Here is a 15,233-nt window from a genome sequence, read left to right as displayed (position 1 = left end):
ACTGAAGGAGGGGGAGGTGAGGGACACTGCCTCCTTCTGGGTGATGAATGCATTCATCTTTGGTAGTCCTCAGGCTGTGCCCAACAGTTGTTATCCACAGCCAAGTCGCACCCATTTGTAGAACCATAATCACAATTGTACAAAAAGTTTACCATTACTCTCTTTTTGTGTTTGGGCCATATTATGAGTAGGACATCATCTTGAATTCAATCTACCTCCTCTCCTTATCTGTGTATCTATGTTTTTCCAAGATAGTATGGTGTCTGCTAGGAAATAACTAAAGAATTTTGCAAAAACAACAGCCATTGCATGCATACATGCTTGAAAAGAGTAATCTGAAAACTTTGCAATACATTTGCTCCAGACTTACCTCAGTTGAGGATACTTCCTTCATTTATGATGGTGTAGTGTTTTTTAATTATATACAGTATATCATCATCTCTGATTTCATACAGACAAATTAGTGAAATCAAAATCTGAATTTTTTTTTTACACCACTGGCAGTGCATCTGAAATGTAAAATAATAATAATAATAATAATAATAATAAAGGGAATATATATACATAGAATGCTCCCTTTGCAGCAATGTCAGCATTGCAAATCTTTGGTTTTCTAGCTGTTCATTTGTTGAGATTATCTGAAGACATTTCACCCCAACACTTCCTGAAGCACCTCTCACAAGTTGGATTGACTTAATGGGCACTTCTCGCCCTGACGGTCAAGCTTTTCCCACAACTGCTCAATAGGGTTGAGATCTGGTGACTGTGCTGGCCACTCCATTAGAGACAGTATACCAGTTGCTACTTCTCGAAATAACTATGGCATCATTTGGAGGTGTGCTTTGGGTCGATGTCCTGTTGTATGATGAAACTGTTTACAATCAAGTTCTGTCCACAGGGTATGATAACATGGCGTTCCAAATGGAGTGACAGCCTTCCTTGTTCAAAATCCCCTTTACCTTGTACAAATCTCCAACTCTACCAGCACCATCACATGACCTCCTCCATGCTTGTTAGATGATGTCAGGCACTGTTCATCAGTTCACTAGTGCTGTGTCTCAAATCGCATACTAGCGTACTCAAAGTTAGTATTTTTTAGTACGTTAGTGCGTCTCAATTCTTATGCGAATAAGTATGCGAAAATTTAGTGCGACATGCACACTAAATTGGCGTACTTAAATGCCCACAAAACTGAGTATGGTTCGATGGACACTAACCACCCTAAACGGCCGCCAGCTTAGTGACGTTTTAAACGGAAGTTACGTCATATATATATAATAATAATTATAATAATCTCTATTTATATAGCGCCTTTCTAGACCAGGGTCACAAAGCGCTATGACAGCCATTCACACATACTGATGGGAGTAGGCTGCACCACAGGCGCCAAGTCTGCCATCAGGAGCATATATATATATATATATATATATATATATATATATATATATATGCATATATATATGCATATATATATGCAAATATATATATACTTACAGGTGTATTTTCAGCAGCAGTAGGAGGATGACACGTCTTCGGTGCTGATACCAGCTTAAATACCTCATATTTTTTCCTTTATTTCTTTTTCCAAACTTGCAAAACGTGCTGCCAGCAGGTGGCGATAGCGTTCAAACAGCTGGTTGCAACCATTGTTAAATAGAAGTAGAAGAAGAAGCTGTCACCTCAATTCAGGTTAGTGTGTAGCGGCAGAGTTTGATTTGAGACATACTATCTGTGGAGAGTTGGCTTACTAGTTAGTATGTACACTATCCTGATGCATACTGCCTTCTAGTATACTAAGAGAAGTATGCGATTTGAGACAGCATTGTTCTGAGTCTTACAAATGTTCTTCTGTGTGATCCAAACACCTCAGATTTGGATGCATCTGTCCATAACACTTTTTTTCAATCTTCTGTCCAATATCTGTATTCTTTAGCCTATATGAACGTTTTCATTTGAATAGTCATTTATCACATTAACAATGTATATTCTTTTTGAACACACGCCAAGTACCGTAGTTAAGAAACAAAACTAAGACTACAACAGTGGCTTTTTCTTTATATGACATTTTAATAAAGCGTTTTTTTTCCGACCAGGTGATAAAATGAATCTATATAAGATCGTCGGACTACATTACCCAGAACTCCTTACCGGAAATGGCGTTACTCCGTTACGGATTGCGGAAACAGTGTCGCATGTGGGTTTCTGCAGAAGCTCGAAACTTATATGTAAACAACAGGTCTGCGTTAACGAAGAATCAACAACTGGGGTAAGATCATTTATCATTTCATTTTAACGGTATTAACATTTGAATTTTATATTTAACATGCGACGCATACCGTACTAAATGCAGTTGTTTTGGCAACTTCAAAGTTTTTCGAGTTAAATGTTCTAATAAAGGCTACAGTTTAATCCAGTGCTGTGAAGAATAACCATCCCTGTTCATCTCTATTATTAGAGACATGTCTGAAGCAGTTATTCGCCGAATTAAAGAGTTGGAGAGTGAGTTGGAGACCCTCAAGTCCCTACTGAAGGAGGAAAAAGAGCAGAACCAGAATGAAGGTGTGCGCAGTACATCCATTGAGGAGGACAAAGACTGCACACCTGACAATACAGCCGAAAGGATCTGTAAAAAAGGCAAGAAACAAGGCAAAGATAGACCTTTTGACTTCTCGGTTCACCCCAGACGCCATGTAGCTCTGCGTCTCGCCTACCTGGGATGGGCTTACCAGGGGTTTGCCGTCCAGGAGAACACGGGTAACACAGTAGAAGCCAGACTTTTCGAAGCTCTCCTGAAAACAAGGCTTATCCAAGACCGACAGAGCTCTAACTACCACCGATGCGGTCGCACTGACAAGGGCGTTAGTGCATTTTCACAGGTAAGAGAAACTTTCAATTCCGTTTAAATGTTTCAAGTTACCTTTTGTTCTTTGTTTTCCGCAGGTGATAACCATTGACCTGCGATCAACTCAGTTCTGTGGACTTGGTATCAAACTACCTGAAAATGCAGAAACCACCAAGGTTAAAGCCGCAGGTACCTCAGAAGTTCCCTATGTGAAGATGCTGAACAGAGTTCTTCCTCGGGACATCAGGATATTGGACTGGTCACCAGCGGCAGAAGGCTTCAGCGCACGCTTCGATTGCCAGTCTCGCACGTATCGCTACTACTTCCCCCGAGGCTCTTTAGATGTCGCACTGATGGTAGAGGCGGCAAAAAGGTTTGTGGGAACAAAGCTAGGGGTTCAACGTTTTAAGAATCCATAGACAAGTTAAAAAAATAGTTTAATGTCTAGGATAAAACTTGTTTTGTACTGCACATAAATAATGTTGGCAGTGATCAGTCAATCTTTAACACTCTCAACAGGTATATGGGCACGCATGACTTTCGTAATTTTTGTAAAATGGATGTGGGAAATGGAGTACTACAGTTCGAGAGGACCATCTTGTCAGCGACCATTCTCCCTGTTCAACATGACTCTGACTCTAGCAGTGACCTATACAACCTTTTCGTGTTCGAGATCCAAGGTCTGGCTTTTCTCTATCACCAGGTAATGATTACAACTCTATTAACTCAACCGCTTTAGCTTGTTCATGTACTCGGTAAAATACATTTGTTATGTAGGACAAAACAACATGATTTCTACAACTACTAAGATGATTTTTATATTTAATTAAAAATGAATGTCGCCCAAACCCCTCAAAACACCCATCTGGCTGAAGAAGTACGCAAACGTAAAACATAAAAAATAGGATTGTATCATGAACTCTGTGCCAAAAAGAATGTTAACATTATTGGCAAATGGTTTAATTTTAATTGATATAGAAAGGCAGCCTTCAATTTTTTCACTAACCAAATAACCTGGTTTTATTGTATTCTGTGAATTAATTGTTTCCTGTGATTTTAATGTTGGCATCTTTGAATTGACCTTTAGCTTTCTGAAAGGTTATTTTAAATAAAATGTAGTAATTGAGAACATAACATTTCCATAATTTTATTCCTGTTAAAACATAAGCATAATATCTGTGGGAGAAAAATGGATATCCATGTTGTGTTGATGAATGCTCAAGAAGCTGCAATAATAAATTAAAATGTTTAATTTTCACAGACATGATCTTTTTTAATTGGAGTAATGATAAAAATTCACTAGGATAAAATGGCCTATTTAAAAAGATGCATAACATATCTGCTTGGGGGCGCTGTTACCTTCCTTTTTGGGAAGCTTCCATGGATGTAAGAAAATCACTTATTATTACAAGTGTAATAGAAAAGTGCTCACATGTATGCGTGGGGGAAAAAAAACTAGGCCACTTGTATGAAGGTAGATTCATAGTTTTGCATCCTAATTCAATCTTATTTATTCAACTCGATCCTCCTCATCTTAATTTTTTTTAACAAGGAAAGTATAAACCCTCTTTTGCTGTAGGTTCGCTGCATGATGGCAGTTCTCCTCCTGATTGGCCAGAAGCTGGAAAGGCCAGAGGTTATCAACCACTTGCTAGACGTGCAGAAGAACCCCAGGAAGCCACAGTACAGGTCAGCAATATTTGTGGTCTAAATGTTTGAACCATTGATTTACTCAATATCCAAGTGCAGTTGTTTAGCTTGTGTTTCAAAGCTGTATTGTTTTTATGTCATTTGTACAAGAGGTCTTAGTGGGCAATGAACCGTTTTAAATCAAGACACTCAAATCTAACTTCATCTGTCTTGCTTTGTATTTGCTCCCCCCATCCCTCTTTCTTGACTAATATTGCATTTTTCATTCCATCGTTAAAACCCTCAGTTTTCATTTGTATGGAACACTTCATAGTTGGATTATATAGTGATATCCATCTTTAGAGAAAACATTTAGCAACATAGTAAAAAATCTAGTAAAATTTGAGGATAAAATGAAATGATCTTGCTACTCTTTTTTTAAACAAATGCACTTTTCTTGCGTGTCCAGCATGGCCATGGACTACCCATTGGTCCTGTACGACTGTCACTTCAACGGTCTGAGTTGGCAACAAGATCCTGAAGAGTTAAACTACGTCATGTCAACGTTAACTCAACACTGGACCCAGAATGTGATCAGGTCTCAGGTCTTGCATGGGATGATCACAGGATTAGAAGCCAAAGGTAGAAAACAAATCTGGATTTGTTTGTTTTTAAGTCTTGATCATTCACAAAGCATACTTCCCCGCGTCAGGTGGAACTCCCTCTCTGGACTGCCCTCTGGTCGAAGGCAGCAGGCAGAAGAACTACCGACCTCTGCTGGACCGTCCGTGCTGTGAGAGCCTGGAGTCCAGGATCCAACACTTTGTTAAACGAGGCCGACTGGAGCGAGAGGAGGGAGTGAATGGAGGAGAGACTGTTCACAAGGGGAAGCGATCTAAACATCACCACAATTCTGGGAACATTGATGAATCTGATTTGTCAAAGCTTTAATTATTATTTTTTGTCTGTAACTCTTTTTTTGTTTTAATTCAGAATTGGAAATACCATTTTGTTTCTGTGAAATAAAGCTTATAAATGTGTCCTCTGAAATATTTATGTAATGAACCTGGAGTAACCAGGTGTGTCTGGTCCTTCTGGGAGTTAAATGAACCCACCAGTGTTGTGTATCGTTGAACTTTAATTTTCAAATAAACCCGGAAGCCCCCCCCGGTGGGTGACCCCGACGGACGTGTCGGTGACGTCATCTTTAACCAACCGACTTGTCCCAAATGAGCTAGTATTTAGGTCAAAACCCATAATAAAAAAATAAAGGGTTGGTAGATAAAGGAACAACTTTAATGAGAGTAATACATGACTAATAAAAGGACGTTTTACTACAAAACAAAAAGAGCGGAACTGTTGTAACCGTGGGCGGAATGTTTTGGATGTAACACCTCCATCTTGGGTCGCCTGCCAGTGAAAATAGTTTTGGACGCGTATTCGAAGGTGTTTTCGATGCTAGAAGCCGGACCTGTGTCCTCTCTGACAGCAGTCGTTTGAAACATGTAGATATGAACACTTTTGACGTCGTATGACATGATTTACAAGCGTGCTAGCGTCACAACTACGTGCTGTTTACAACATTAGCCGAGAAGCTTCTACATTGTATTCACTCCAGCCCTCGAACTTCAAAGGTAACGAAGTTTGTCCAGTGTTTTCTTAACCAAATATCCTAAGAAAACTCATGTAGCCGTCGAATCCCGTCAGTATTTTGAGAGCGATCGATGTTGTTTACGAAAGTGACAATGGTGTTTTTATCTAGTAAATTAATTTAGACCAACGCCATTAACGCTTGCTTGAGGATTCTGTGTTGTGTTCTCTAGATGTTCCTCGTGGGGTTGACGGGAGGTATTGCCTCTGGAAAGAGCAGCGTGTCTTCCATGCTGAGGGAGCTTGGATGTCCGATTATTGATGCTGATGTTGTGGCGAGGAGAGGTTTGTAGATGCTGCCAGAATACCTTATTTTTTACCAATGATCAGATTAACTTTAAATGAATCATACACAAGATTTAAGAAGTTGGTTTCTTTGTTTACTCCCACATATTGTATGCATAGTGTTCATGTCTTTCAATCAACATAAACGTATTTATTTTCTATTTTTTAACAATATTTTATTTTGTAGTTGTGGAGCCTCGGACCCATGTCTATTACCGCATCGTTCATCACTTTGGAAAAGAGATCCTGCTGGAGAACGGGGAGATTGACAGGCAGAAGCTCGGTCAGCTTATATTCGCAGACGAGGAGAAGAGGAAGTTGCTTAACTCCATCACTCACCCAGAAATCCAGAAGGCCATGCTCAAAGAGATCCTGCTGTACTTCCTCAGAGGTGATTGTCAGTTAACGTAGGAGCAACATATGCTGCCTGTAAAGCCATGATCCATGAGTTTATATAGGAGCCGTGTTGTGTTAGTGTACATCAAATCAACTATTGTTGCTATGCAATATAGCGTTGAAACTGATAGAAATCTTAAATTGTCAAGTGAGCAGTAAATATAAAAAGTAAATGTATATTACATAGCATTTATATGTATAAAACTATTCACCCAGAAATGAATCAATCTTTCACTTTTCTTTATAGGATACCGCTATGTAATCCTGGACGTTCCTCTTCTGTTTGAAACCAGACGCCTCACTCAGTTTCTCAACCACACCGTTGTTGTTTACTGGTAAGTCTAGAGAGAGGATTATTTAACATTTAATTATGTTTGAAATCAATTATCTTAAATGATGAAACATCCCACAGTTCCATCAGGTGGACTGTAGAAAAATTAAATATGACAAGTTTTTGATTGACTCTTATCTCTGTAGTAAATACAGTTGTAAATGCCCCAGCTGTTATTGTTCACATACATTTAAAAATTGTTTTGCATTAGATCGTATTTAATCTTTAATCTGAAAAGCATCAACTGCTGGTCAAGTCAAAGTCAACCAAACCTTATAAAAAAAATTTTTTTTTTCATATACATTCATTGTGGGGCGCAAGGGCTTTCGCTCACAGCAAGAACGGCTGTAGGTGCGGAGGTTGTTGATGAGTGTGTGTGCGTGTGATGGTTGTACGACTTTGTATGCCTTGCCACAGACTGGCGTCCTGTCCAGGGTGTCCCCCGCCTCTCGCCCAAAGTAGCTGGGATAGGCACCACCCCTCCCCCACAACTTCCATAAGGGAATAAGCGGCAGAAAATTAATGAATGATCACTTTGTTTTAAATTTAGTTCAAAGTATAAATACTTGTTTGAACAACTGGCTGCTAACTTTTCTCCAACACAAACAACTGTGGCCACTAGCTTTCCTTGACCGGTTTAGGTATGATTGGTTGGAGAGATGTCAATGGAGAACTGAGTGATGAATATGTTGATCGAGAACCACTTGAAGTAAATGCCACATTTCATTATGATACAGTCTCATCCTAATTTTGCTCCTTATTGGGTTTTTTTTACTTTTATTTTTTAAATTGGATACTTTTATCCACTGTAGTGTGTACACAAACATTTAGGTAGGTGAATATAATGAATCTATTACAAAGACCAACAGAATATATAAGTTTAAGAATTGAAAAAACGGGGAAAATGGTATTTTCGTTTATTAAAATTAGAAATTTCAACAGTATTTGACATTTTATTGAATGAAAAAACTTCAACACTGTATAATAAGAAAACTGAAAAACTCACACTCAATCTAAAGATTCAGCAAACACGCGCTTCACTGTCATTACAAACATCTGTACAATGTTATTTCACAGAATATTTCATTTAGGAATTGATTCGTTGCAGTTTAACAGTCAGAAAGAAGTATAATGCCAAGGGACAGTATTAAGGCCACACAGAAGGTAAGCACAAAAAGATGGTTCTCATTAGATGTTTCCGTTAGCTACCGCTTCAATCCCTGATACTGGCAAGGATGTTGAAAGTTTGGACCATAATGCCAAAGACGTTGGAAGCATTGCACAGAATTGTAGAATTTTGCATGACTTGAACAGAAATCTTACTTTGAATCATGAACGCCCTTTGCTTCCTCATGACCTCTTCCCAGTCCTGGCTTTTGTTAATGATCCATGATATGTTGGGAGTTGGGTATCCCTGGAGGGATCAATAAAGTTTTACCTTACCTTACCTTACTTCACAGTCCAAAGTCACCTTGGTGCCTGCTGGTTTTTCCAACTCAACCACGTTGCCCCCCCCCCCCCCCCACTATGACAGGACCACCGTGAACAAAGATGTGGGTCAAACCGTTAGCTCCAAGTTTGCAGGCGTAGTCAACAGTTGCATATGTAGCGTTCTTGAGCAAGAATGCTGTTCCAGAAACATCTGGCTTCAATCCCTGATACCAGACAGCAGTATTTTCCAAGGTGGAGTGAGAAAGGCAAGTGTCATCCACCTGTTCTCATGACTTCTTTTGGAACCACTCCAGCTAGTTCCATAAAGTGGACAGCAACCTGCAGCTCCCCTCTTGATTCACTGTCATGTGCACGACACTGGTAGAAATCCCTGTGGACGTCATTTCCCTGGGACTCCGTATTTTGTTTCTTTTCTCTGCTGAAGATGTCACATTCAGGAGGATTGCCATCACCATGGCAACAAAGCCTCATGGCGTCTCCCTGTTGAAGCAGACCTCGGAGTGCCTCGTTCCAAAGCCCCACACCAGCGGGCGGCATATGAATCTTGATACTGTTGGATTTTGTTCTCCTGACCTCACACGTGATCACAGCATTTTCCTCCTCAGCACATGACAGGCACTCTAAAGTGCTCTGAAGATCATAGAAGAGGACCTTCTGATCACTCACTGTTTACACGGTCAGAGTTTTTGACAGATTTGTTAATGGAACTTGATTGATGTACCAAGTGATGTGTAGGCTGTGGGAAGCCACCGTGGACCTCACACTGTGCCAACTCATAGAGGTGGTGATTCTTGTTTCCTTTTGTTGAAGCTCTATAGGAGTATAGGATGTTGTGGTGGAGCAAACACTCTGAGGTGAGTTGTCCGCTCTATGCCATTAATCGCACAAATGAATTCTCTGTCATCTGATAGCCGCACATCAGGGACGATCACTTGTGATAAGTCGCCTCCAGTGATCACAGTAATACGATCCGTGAACTCGGTGTTGACGTCCACCTTCTTCAGGTTTTTGTTGCGTAGTAGATCCGTATCCTTTGGTCAGTGGCGGGATGTTTCACGAACCACACGATCAAGAGAACTTTAGATTTAGCAGGGAAGTCGTACTTGCATGTGATTGTAGCTGTGTCTCCGAGGTAGACGTCCACATTCTCTTGGTTGGTCACAGTCGTCTGAGCTGATGTCACCTTCCAGCAGAAGCACACATGAAGGAGACTCGGTAAAACAGAAGCTTAGTGTTTCAAAACCATGTCATCGCTTGTCCAGACCAGTTTTAGATCTTTAAAATGCTCTCAAACCAACAAGTTGACTGCCTTCTTTTTGTGGTGATGGTGTTTCTCCCTCTGGCTGTATATTGATCTTGATCAAGCAGAGATGTCCTTTAATCTTTCTTACATAGAATGACATGTCATCAGAGCTAATGAACGAAGACAAAGGTGACTTTGAAAACATAGGACCCAAGTCTTACCTCACTTGGTCCCATGTGCCTGTTAAAAGTACAAAAATAGTCTTCAATTTTCAACATATTCCTCTATAATAATAATAAAAATCTTCCGTCGTCAGCCGTCAGAGCAGAACTAAACTAAACTGAACTAAACTAAAATATGATTCCAGCGTGACACACTAAATGAAGAACAGCAACATTAATATTACAAAAACAAGACATATTATGTGAAGATGCATTTTTTTGATCCCTCTGGAGGTCTCCTTTGGGAAATTGTTTTTCCAGCCATCACACAGCAATACAGAACAAGAACAAGAAACAAAGTTTCTATAAAAAGAAAGTGCAAGATTAAAGTCTAAAGTTAAAGAACAAGATCAAAGAAAGGATGACAAAGACAAAGGATACAAAGATTAACATAGAGTTTAGAAGTATTAATACAGTACAATAGAACAAGAATTCCCAACCATCGACCCCCAAAATAATTTGTAAAATCCACAAATGTAAGTAAGTAATATTTATTTATATAGCGCTTTTCCAGACCAGGGTCACAAAGCGCTTAAACAATCAAAACAATACTCAAAAAAGTACATACTTTAAAGATCAAGATAATACTGAAAACAACACAGGAGTTCCAGAAAATCAAGGAAAAGCCTGAACAAATAGAAACGTCTGATGTTTCTTAAAGGAGTCAGTAGACTCCATCAAGCGCAAAGAGAGAGGAAGATCGTTCCAAAGCTTAAAATATTTACATTGTTGCTACGCAAATTTACATTTCGGCAACCTTTTTTTTTCTGTGTTAATCTCATTGAATAAGATGTATGAACACAGCAAGTCCATTCGTGGTTTAATTGTGGAGATCATTCTCAACATTCAGACTCCATTTGTATTTATTTTGAATATGTCATTGCAGAAAAAGTATTTTTCGCACAGATATGTGGAGCAAAACGGCGTCAGTTTTTAAAGTGCGGTCACGTGACTTCTCAACCAGTTCGTCCTCCATGCCGGTTGACAGATGACTATGATATACTGTATAAGATCATATATAATCTAATCTTAATTTTCCAACACTGTAATCACATTGTACACTTACTGTCACACGCAACTGTAAACTCAGCTGCTTCTCATAGAGCTCTTTCTATCGCTCACCCGTTCATTCATACACTCTACCTCTCCCTCTCCCTTCCTTCCTTCCTTCCTTCCTTCCTTCCTTCCTTCCTTCCTTCCTTCCTTCCTTCCTTCCTTCCTTCCTTCCTTCCTTCTTTCCTTCACCACCTTACGCTCTGCTTCATTCACAACCAGAGTTACAGGATATTCTCATAATGCTACGCATACTAGTACCAGTATTTGTCTGTTGCCAGTATGCACGTGATTTAAACCAGGTGCGCTCTATAGTCCGGAATTTACGGTACCATGTTTCATAATTTTTAATAATTATTATAAATCTACTTTGATTTTGAGCCATCCATTAAATGACTTGGCGGGCCTGGTTTTGCCTTTAGTTTAACACATGTGGCCTATGATAGGGCAAAGATTTTTTGAATATTTTATCGAGAATCAAGTAAAGTTTTCACTGAACTTCACGTCAAATGACAAATCTTTCTTAGTCAAGGATTTGAACCTTTCTGATGTAGTGAAGTGAGCACTTGTGGTTCTGTGCAGTGACCCCGCCACCCAGCTGAGCCGCCTGATGCAGAGGGACGGTCTGACCCAGCAGCAGGCCGAGCAGCGCGTCGCTGCCCAGATGCCCCTCAATGAAAAACGAGGCCTGGCCAATCATGTCCTCGAGAACTCCGGGAGCCGGGAAGACACCCACCGTCAGGTCCTGCGGCTGCACACCAAACTGGAGGACTCCATGGACTTCCTCCTTGTGAGGGTCATCGCTGTAGCTGCCACTGCAGGTGTGGGTGGAATCCTGCTCTACGCCACTAAGATGCTGTTGTCGTAACAAAGAGCAAAGTGCTCAATGATCAGGTGAAAGACAGTGGATGGTGTGTTTTTAATCCTTGCTTCTGTGAGCACAGTGTGGTCATGGTTGGAATGAAGAATGATGCTCTCACACGTTTGTAATGTGAAGCTCGAATGAGCCCCACTCACTTGGTCCATAGTCTGGTCTAACTGATGTTGATGCTAAGAAGTCGATGAAGGACGAGGTTATTTCTCAACACTAAGAGGCCACATAACACTAACTCACTTTAGACGTTGCCTTTATTTAAAGATTAGGAGAGTTTCTTAAATCTGTTGAATTTAATCGGAATGGTCTGAGGATCTTAATGGGATTTTTGGAGTTTTTAGGATGAACCTAACCATGAAATGATTTACTGTGATCTGAACTGACTGTGGGCCTCCATGGATGAACTTTCTTCTCAACTTGTCACTGTATTTTCTTATCATTGTAAATGCTCAGTCTGTAAGGGTCAATGGTCACACACCGACAGGATGTTTGTTAAAATGAGCCCTTTGCTGTAAATGCAAATGATCACTCTTGTTTTAATATATAGATATATATATAAACAGATGTTTTCACATTGTGTTGTCAATTTATTGTTTCAATTATTTCAGGGCTACATCCTTCTCATTTCAGGGACCTTTAAGATATTTGATCTCAAAGAGTTGTAATTGTCTTTGTAAAACTTTGAAATGCTGTTTTTAAACAAAGATTCTAGAGTCACTTTGAGTCGCAGCAAGTTACAAAACATGTTTTAGGCAAGATGACTCTTATTTCCAATAAATAAACTACTTAAAAGGGTAACTATTGTGTTGATTGTCAATCAAAAGTGAAGTGTCTCTTAAATGGATCTTTAACCTCTATTGTATCATCAGTATGTGTTTGTACAAAACTCTCTTTTCATTGAAATATTTTCATTAGGAAATGTGCTTTAGCTCCGCCCACCGAAAACTTAGTTTTTCTGGAGATAAAATAACCTTTACCACAGCCACACCCACTGTGATTGGGCAAGCATCAAGGTTTGTCACCGCGGGTCATCAATCCAGGAAGTCTCAACCTCCAGGGTACTCATTGTATAAACAAGGCGGGGCATGATTCCAGCTGGCTGGAGGAGCACTTAGACTAGGGCTTATGATAGAAATGGGGTCTTGCAATCGTTCACCCTGTAGGTTTCCCACAATCAGGTTTAATGTCAAATAAATGTTTAAATCCTCATTTTGTAGTTGATGATAAGACATGGAGGACGAAAATAAATGCATACATGATATAATTAAACGCATATACTGTATTATTAAAAATAATAATTGTTTTTCAAATTAAATTTCAAATTCACATTTCAGGTTTCCAGGACCAAAATACAAAATTAAATTAACTTTTATGATCACTAAATGAATCATAAAATACACCTTTGTTACATAATATATATATATATATATAGTCAAGTGTGTTTTTAATTTATTAAAATACAATTTAAGCTTAACCTACGTTTAAAAGTATGTGGGCGGGACTAAATTAAATCTCATCCAGACCAGAATATCAATGATCCTTCTCTCATTTGTGTGGCCGATTAATACTTTGAATCAATAGAGAGATTGATCTACGTCCAGATAGCAGGTACATGTCGATCAAATCACAGAAGTGAGTAGCGCCACCCAGTGGATCTAAACCTCACTGACAGACGTTAAAACACCCAGGAGAAGTCAAGATGCAGTTATAAAAGGTTGCTTTCTTCCATGGACGAAAAACTATTTTATCAGCAACTTATAGGCTTAACGGCGAGATCATTTATATTCTATTAGACTCGATTGACTTAAGCCCCGCCCACCTGCTTTCAAGTGTAAGTAAGTAAGTAAGTAATGTGTATTTGTATAGCACTTTTCCAGACCAGGGTCACAAAGCGCTTAAACAATCAAAACAATATTCAATAAAGTATATACTTCAACGGTCAAGATAACACCGAGAACAACACTGGAGTTCCAGAAAATCAAGGAAAAGCCTGAACACCTGCTTTCAAGTGTAAGTAAGTAAGTAAGTAATGTGTATTTGTATAGCACTTTTCCAGACCAGGGTCACAAAGCGCTTAAACAATCAAAACAATATTCAATAAAGTATATACTTCAACGGTCAAGATAACACCGAGAACAACACTGGAGTTCCAGAAAATCAAGGAAAAGCCTGAACAAATAGAAACGTCTTAAGATGTTTCTTGAAAGAGTCAGTAGATCCATCAAGCGTTTTATTTCATGAGGCCTGCTAGTTTCCAAAGCCTAATGTATATTATCTTATTTCCATCTCCTCTTGTCCTTTAAACCCGTTTTTATTGGATTTGCACATTTGTACAAATTGCACACTTTGATTGATACACATTTGTGTTTTGTGTTCATCTTGAATTTCAACTCTAGTCAATGTTTAAGAACAAACACTTTGTATCTGTATATGAACTGTAAATATAATAATTCATACAGTAATAAAACTATTCTCAATGGAGCTTTATAGATTTAAAATGATTTAAATGGATACAGAATATAATATTTACTTCATACTGAATTTATGTTGTTTTTCTGTTAATAAAGTCTATCTATCTATCTATCTATCTATCTATCTATCTATCTATCTATCTATCTATCTATCTATCTATCTATTATATATTTATTATTAATGTTACATAATGCTGTCATACAGCTATACAGTATCTGGTCTGAATGGTTAAAAAAAAAGGTCAGGTAGTAAAAATCTACCTGTCTTCTGAGGTTGTGTTGATCTGGACGTGGTTATCTCTGGTTACTGGGATCAGTCCACAAACTTCTGGTCGTTTACATCTTTCAAGATACCAAAGATGGCGGAGCTGCCTGATCCCCAATGTTCATGTATCACACCTGTGCCAGCTGTTTAGTGCACCCAAGATGCTGCGACTCACTGTGCAGTTAGTTGAGACCATAATAAAAAAAAAAAACTGACCTGAGGTTCAGTGATCCATATGTACAGTTTGTATTAATAAACAGTGAGTGTGATTTATTTTGTCTGTAAACTGCAGTTAACTAAAAATGTTCGTTTCTACGGGGGCTTGACTTGAATCCCGACAACTATGTCCTCTCACTTTGAGCAGAGACTTGTTGTTCAACAGAGCAAAGCACTGCGAGAATACACCATTAACACTAAATTACATTATTGTAGTACATAACTATGTGATCTAACAGTAATGTAATGTATGACCAAATAGATGGTGATATTTTACTCATTACAATTTTATCTTAACTGTCTAA

At 38.9% G+C, this 15,233-nt stretch overlaps 2 protein-coding genes across 2 annotated transcripts; both read left to right on the top strand.

Annotated features, from left to right (window-relative positions):
• The first annotated feature begins 1,673 nt into the window (after positions 1–1,673).
• On the top strand, positions 1,674–5,512 carry pus3 (pseudouridylate synthase 3). The gene is made up of 8 exons (XM_087793516.1): positions 1,674–1,689; positions 2,094–2,266; positions 2,456–2,876; positions 2,941–3,215; positions 3,362–3,545; positions 4,422–4,531; positions 4,941–5,113; positions 5,184–5,512. The coding sequence occupies exons 2-8, from the start codon at positions 2,154–2,156 to the stop codon at positions 5,420–5,422; spliced, it is 1,515 nt and encodes a 504-aa protein (XP_087649642.1). The 5' UTR covers positions 1,674–1,689; positions 2,094–2,153; the 3' UTR covers positions 5,423–5,512.
• Positions 5,513–5,880: 368 nt separating this feature from the next.
• On the top strand, positions 5,881–12,774 carry dcakd (dephospho-CoA kinase domain containing). Its single transcript, XM_087792753.1, has 5 exons — positions 5,881–6,105; positions 6,295–6,406; positions 6,594–6,797; positions 7,050–7,137; positions 11,685–12,774. Exons 2-5 carry the CDS (start codon positions 6,295–6,297, stop codon positions 11,968–11,970), a joined length of 690 nt encoding a protein of 229 aa, XP_087648879.1. The 5' UTR covers positions 5,881–6,105; the 3' UTR covers positions 11,971–12,774.
• The last annotated feature ends 2,459 nt before the right edge of the window (positions 12,775–15,233 follow it).

This window comes from Callionymus lyra, chromosome 6, assembly GCF_982586985.1.
Source record: "Callionymus lyra chromosome 6, fCalLyr1.hap1.1, whole genome shotgun sequence".
Taxonomy (NCBI): domain Eukaryota; kingdom Metazoa; phylum Chordata; class Actinopteri; order Syngnathiformes; family Callionymidae; genus Callionymus; species Callionymus lyra.
This window is presented reverse-complemented; position numbering and strand designations above follow the sequence as displayed.

Bases quoted from the DNA above. Each gene is read 5' to 3' on its own strand.
- pus3 (XM_087793516.1), top strand. From the start codon at position 2,154: ATGGCGTTACTCCGTTACGGATTGCGGAAACAGTGTCGCATGTGGGTT. The intron at 3,216-3,361 runs GTTTGTGGGAAC...CACTCTCAACAG, and splicing joins ATGGTAGAGGCGGCAAAAAG to GTATATGGGCACGCATGACT. The intron at 5,114-5,183 runs GTAGAAAACAAA...TCCCCGCGTCAG, and splicing joins CACAGGATTAGAAGCCAAAG to GTGGAACTCCCTCTCTGGAC.
- dcakd (XM_087792753.1), top strand. From the start codon at position 6,295: ATGTTCCTCGTGGGGTTGACGGGAGGTATTGCCTCTGGAAAGAGCAGC. The intron at 6,407-6,593 runs GTTTGTAGATGC...TTTATTTTGTAG, and splicing joins TGATGTTGTGGCGAGGAGAG to TTGTGGAGCCTCGGACCCAT. The intron at 6,798-7,049 runs GTGATTGTCAGT...TTTTCTTTATAG, and splicing joins CCTGCTGTACTTCCTCAGAG to GATACCGCTATGTAATCCTG.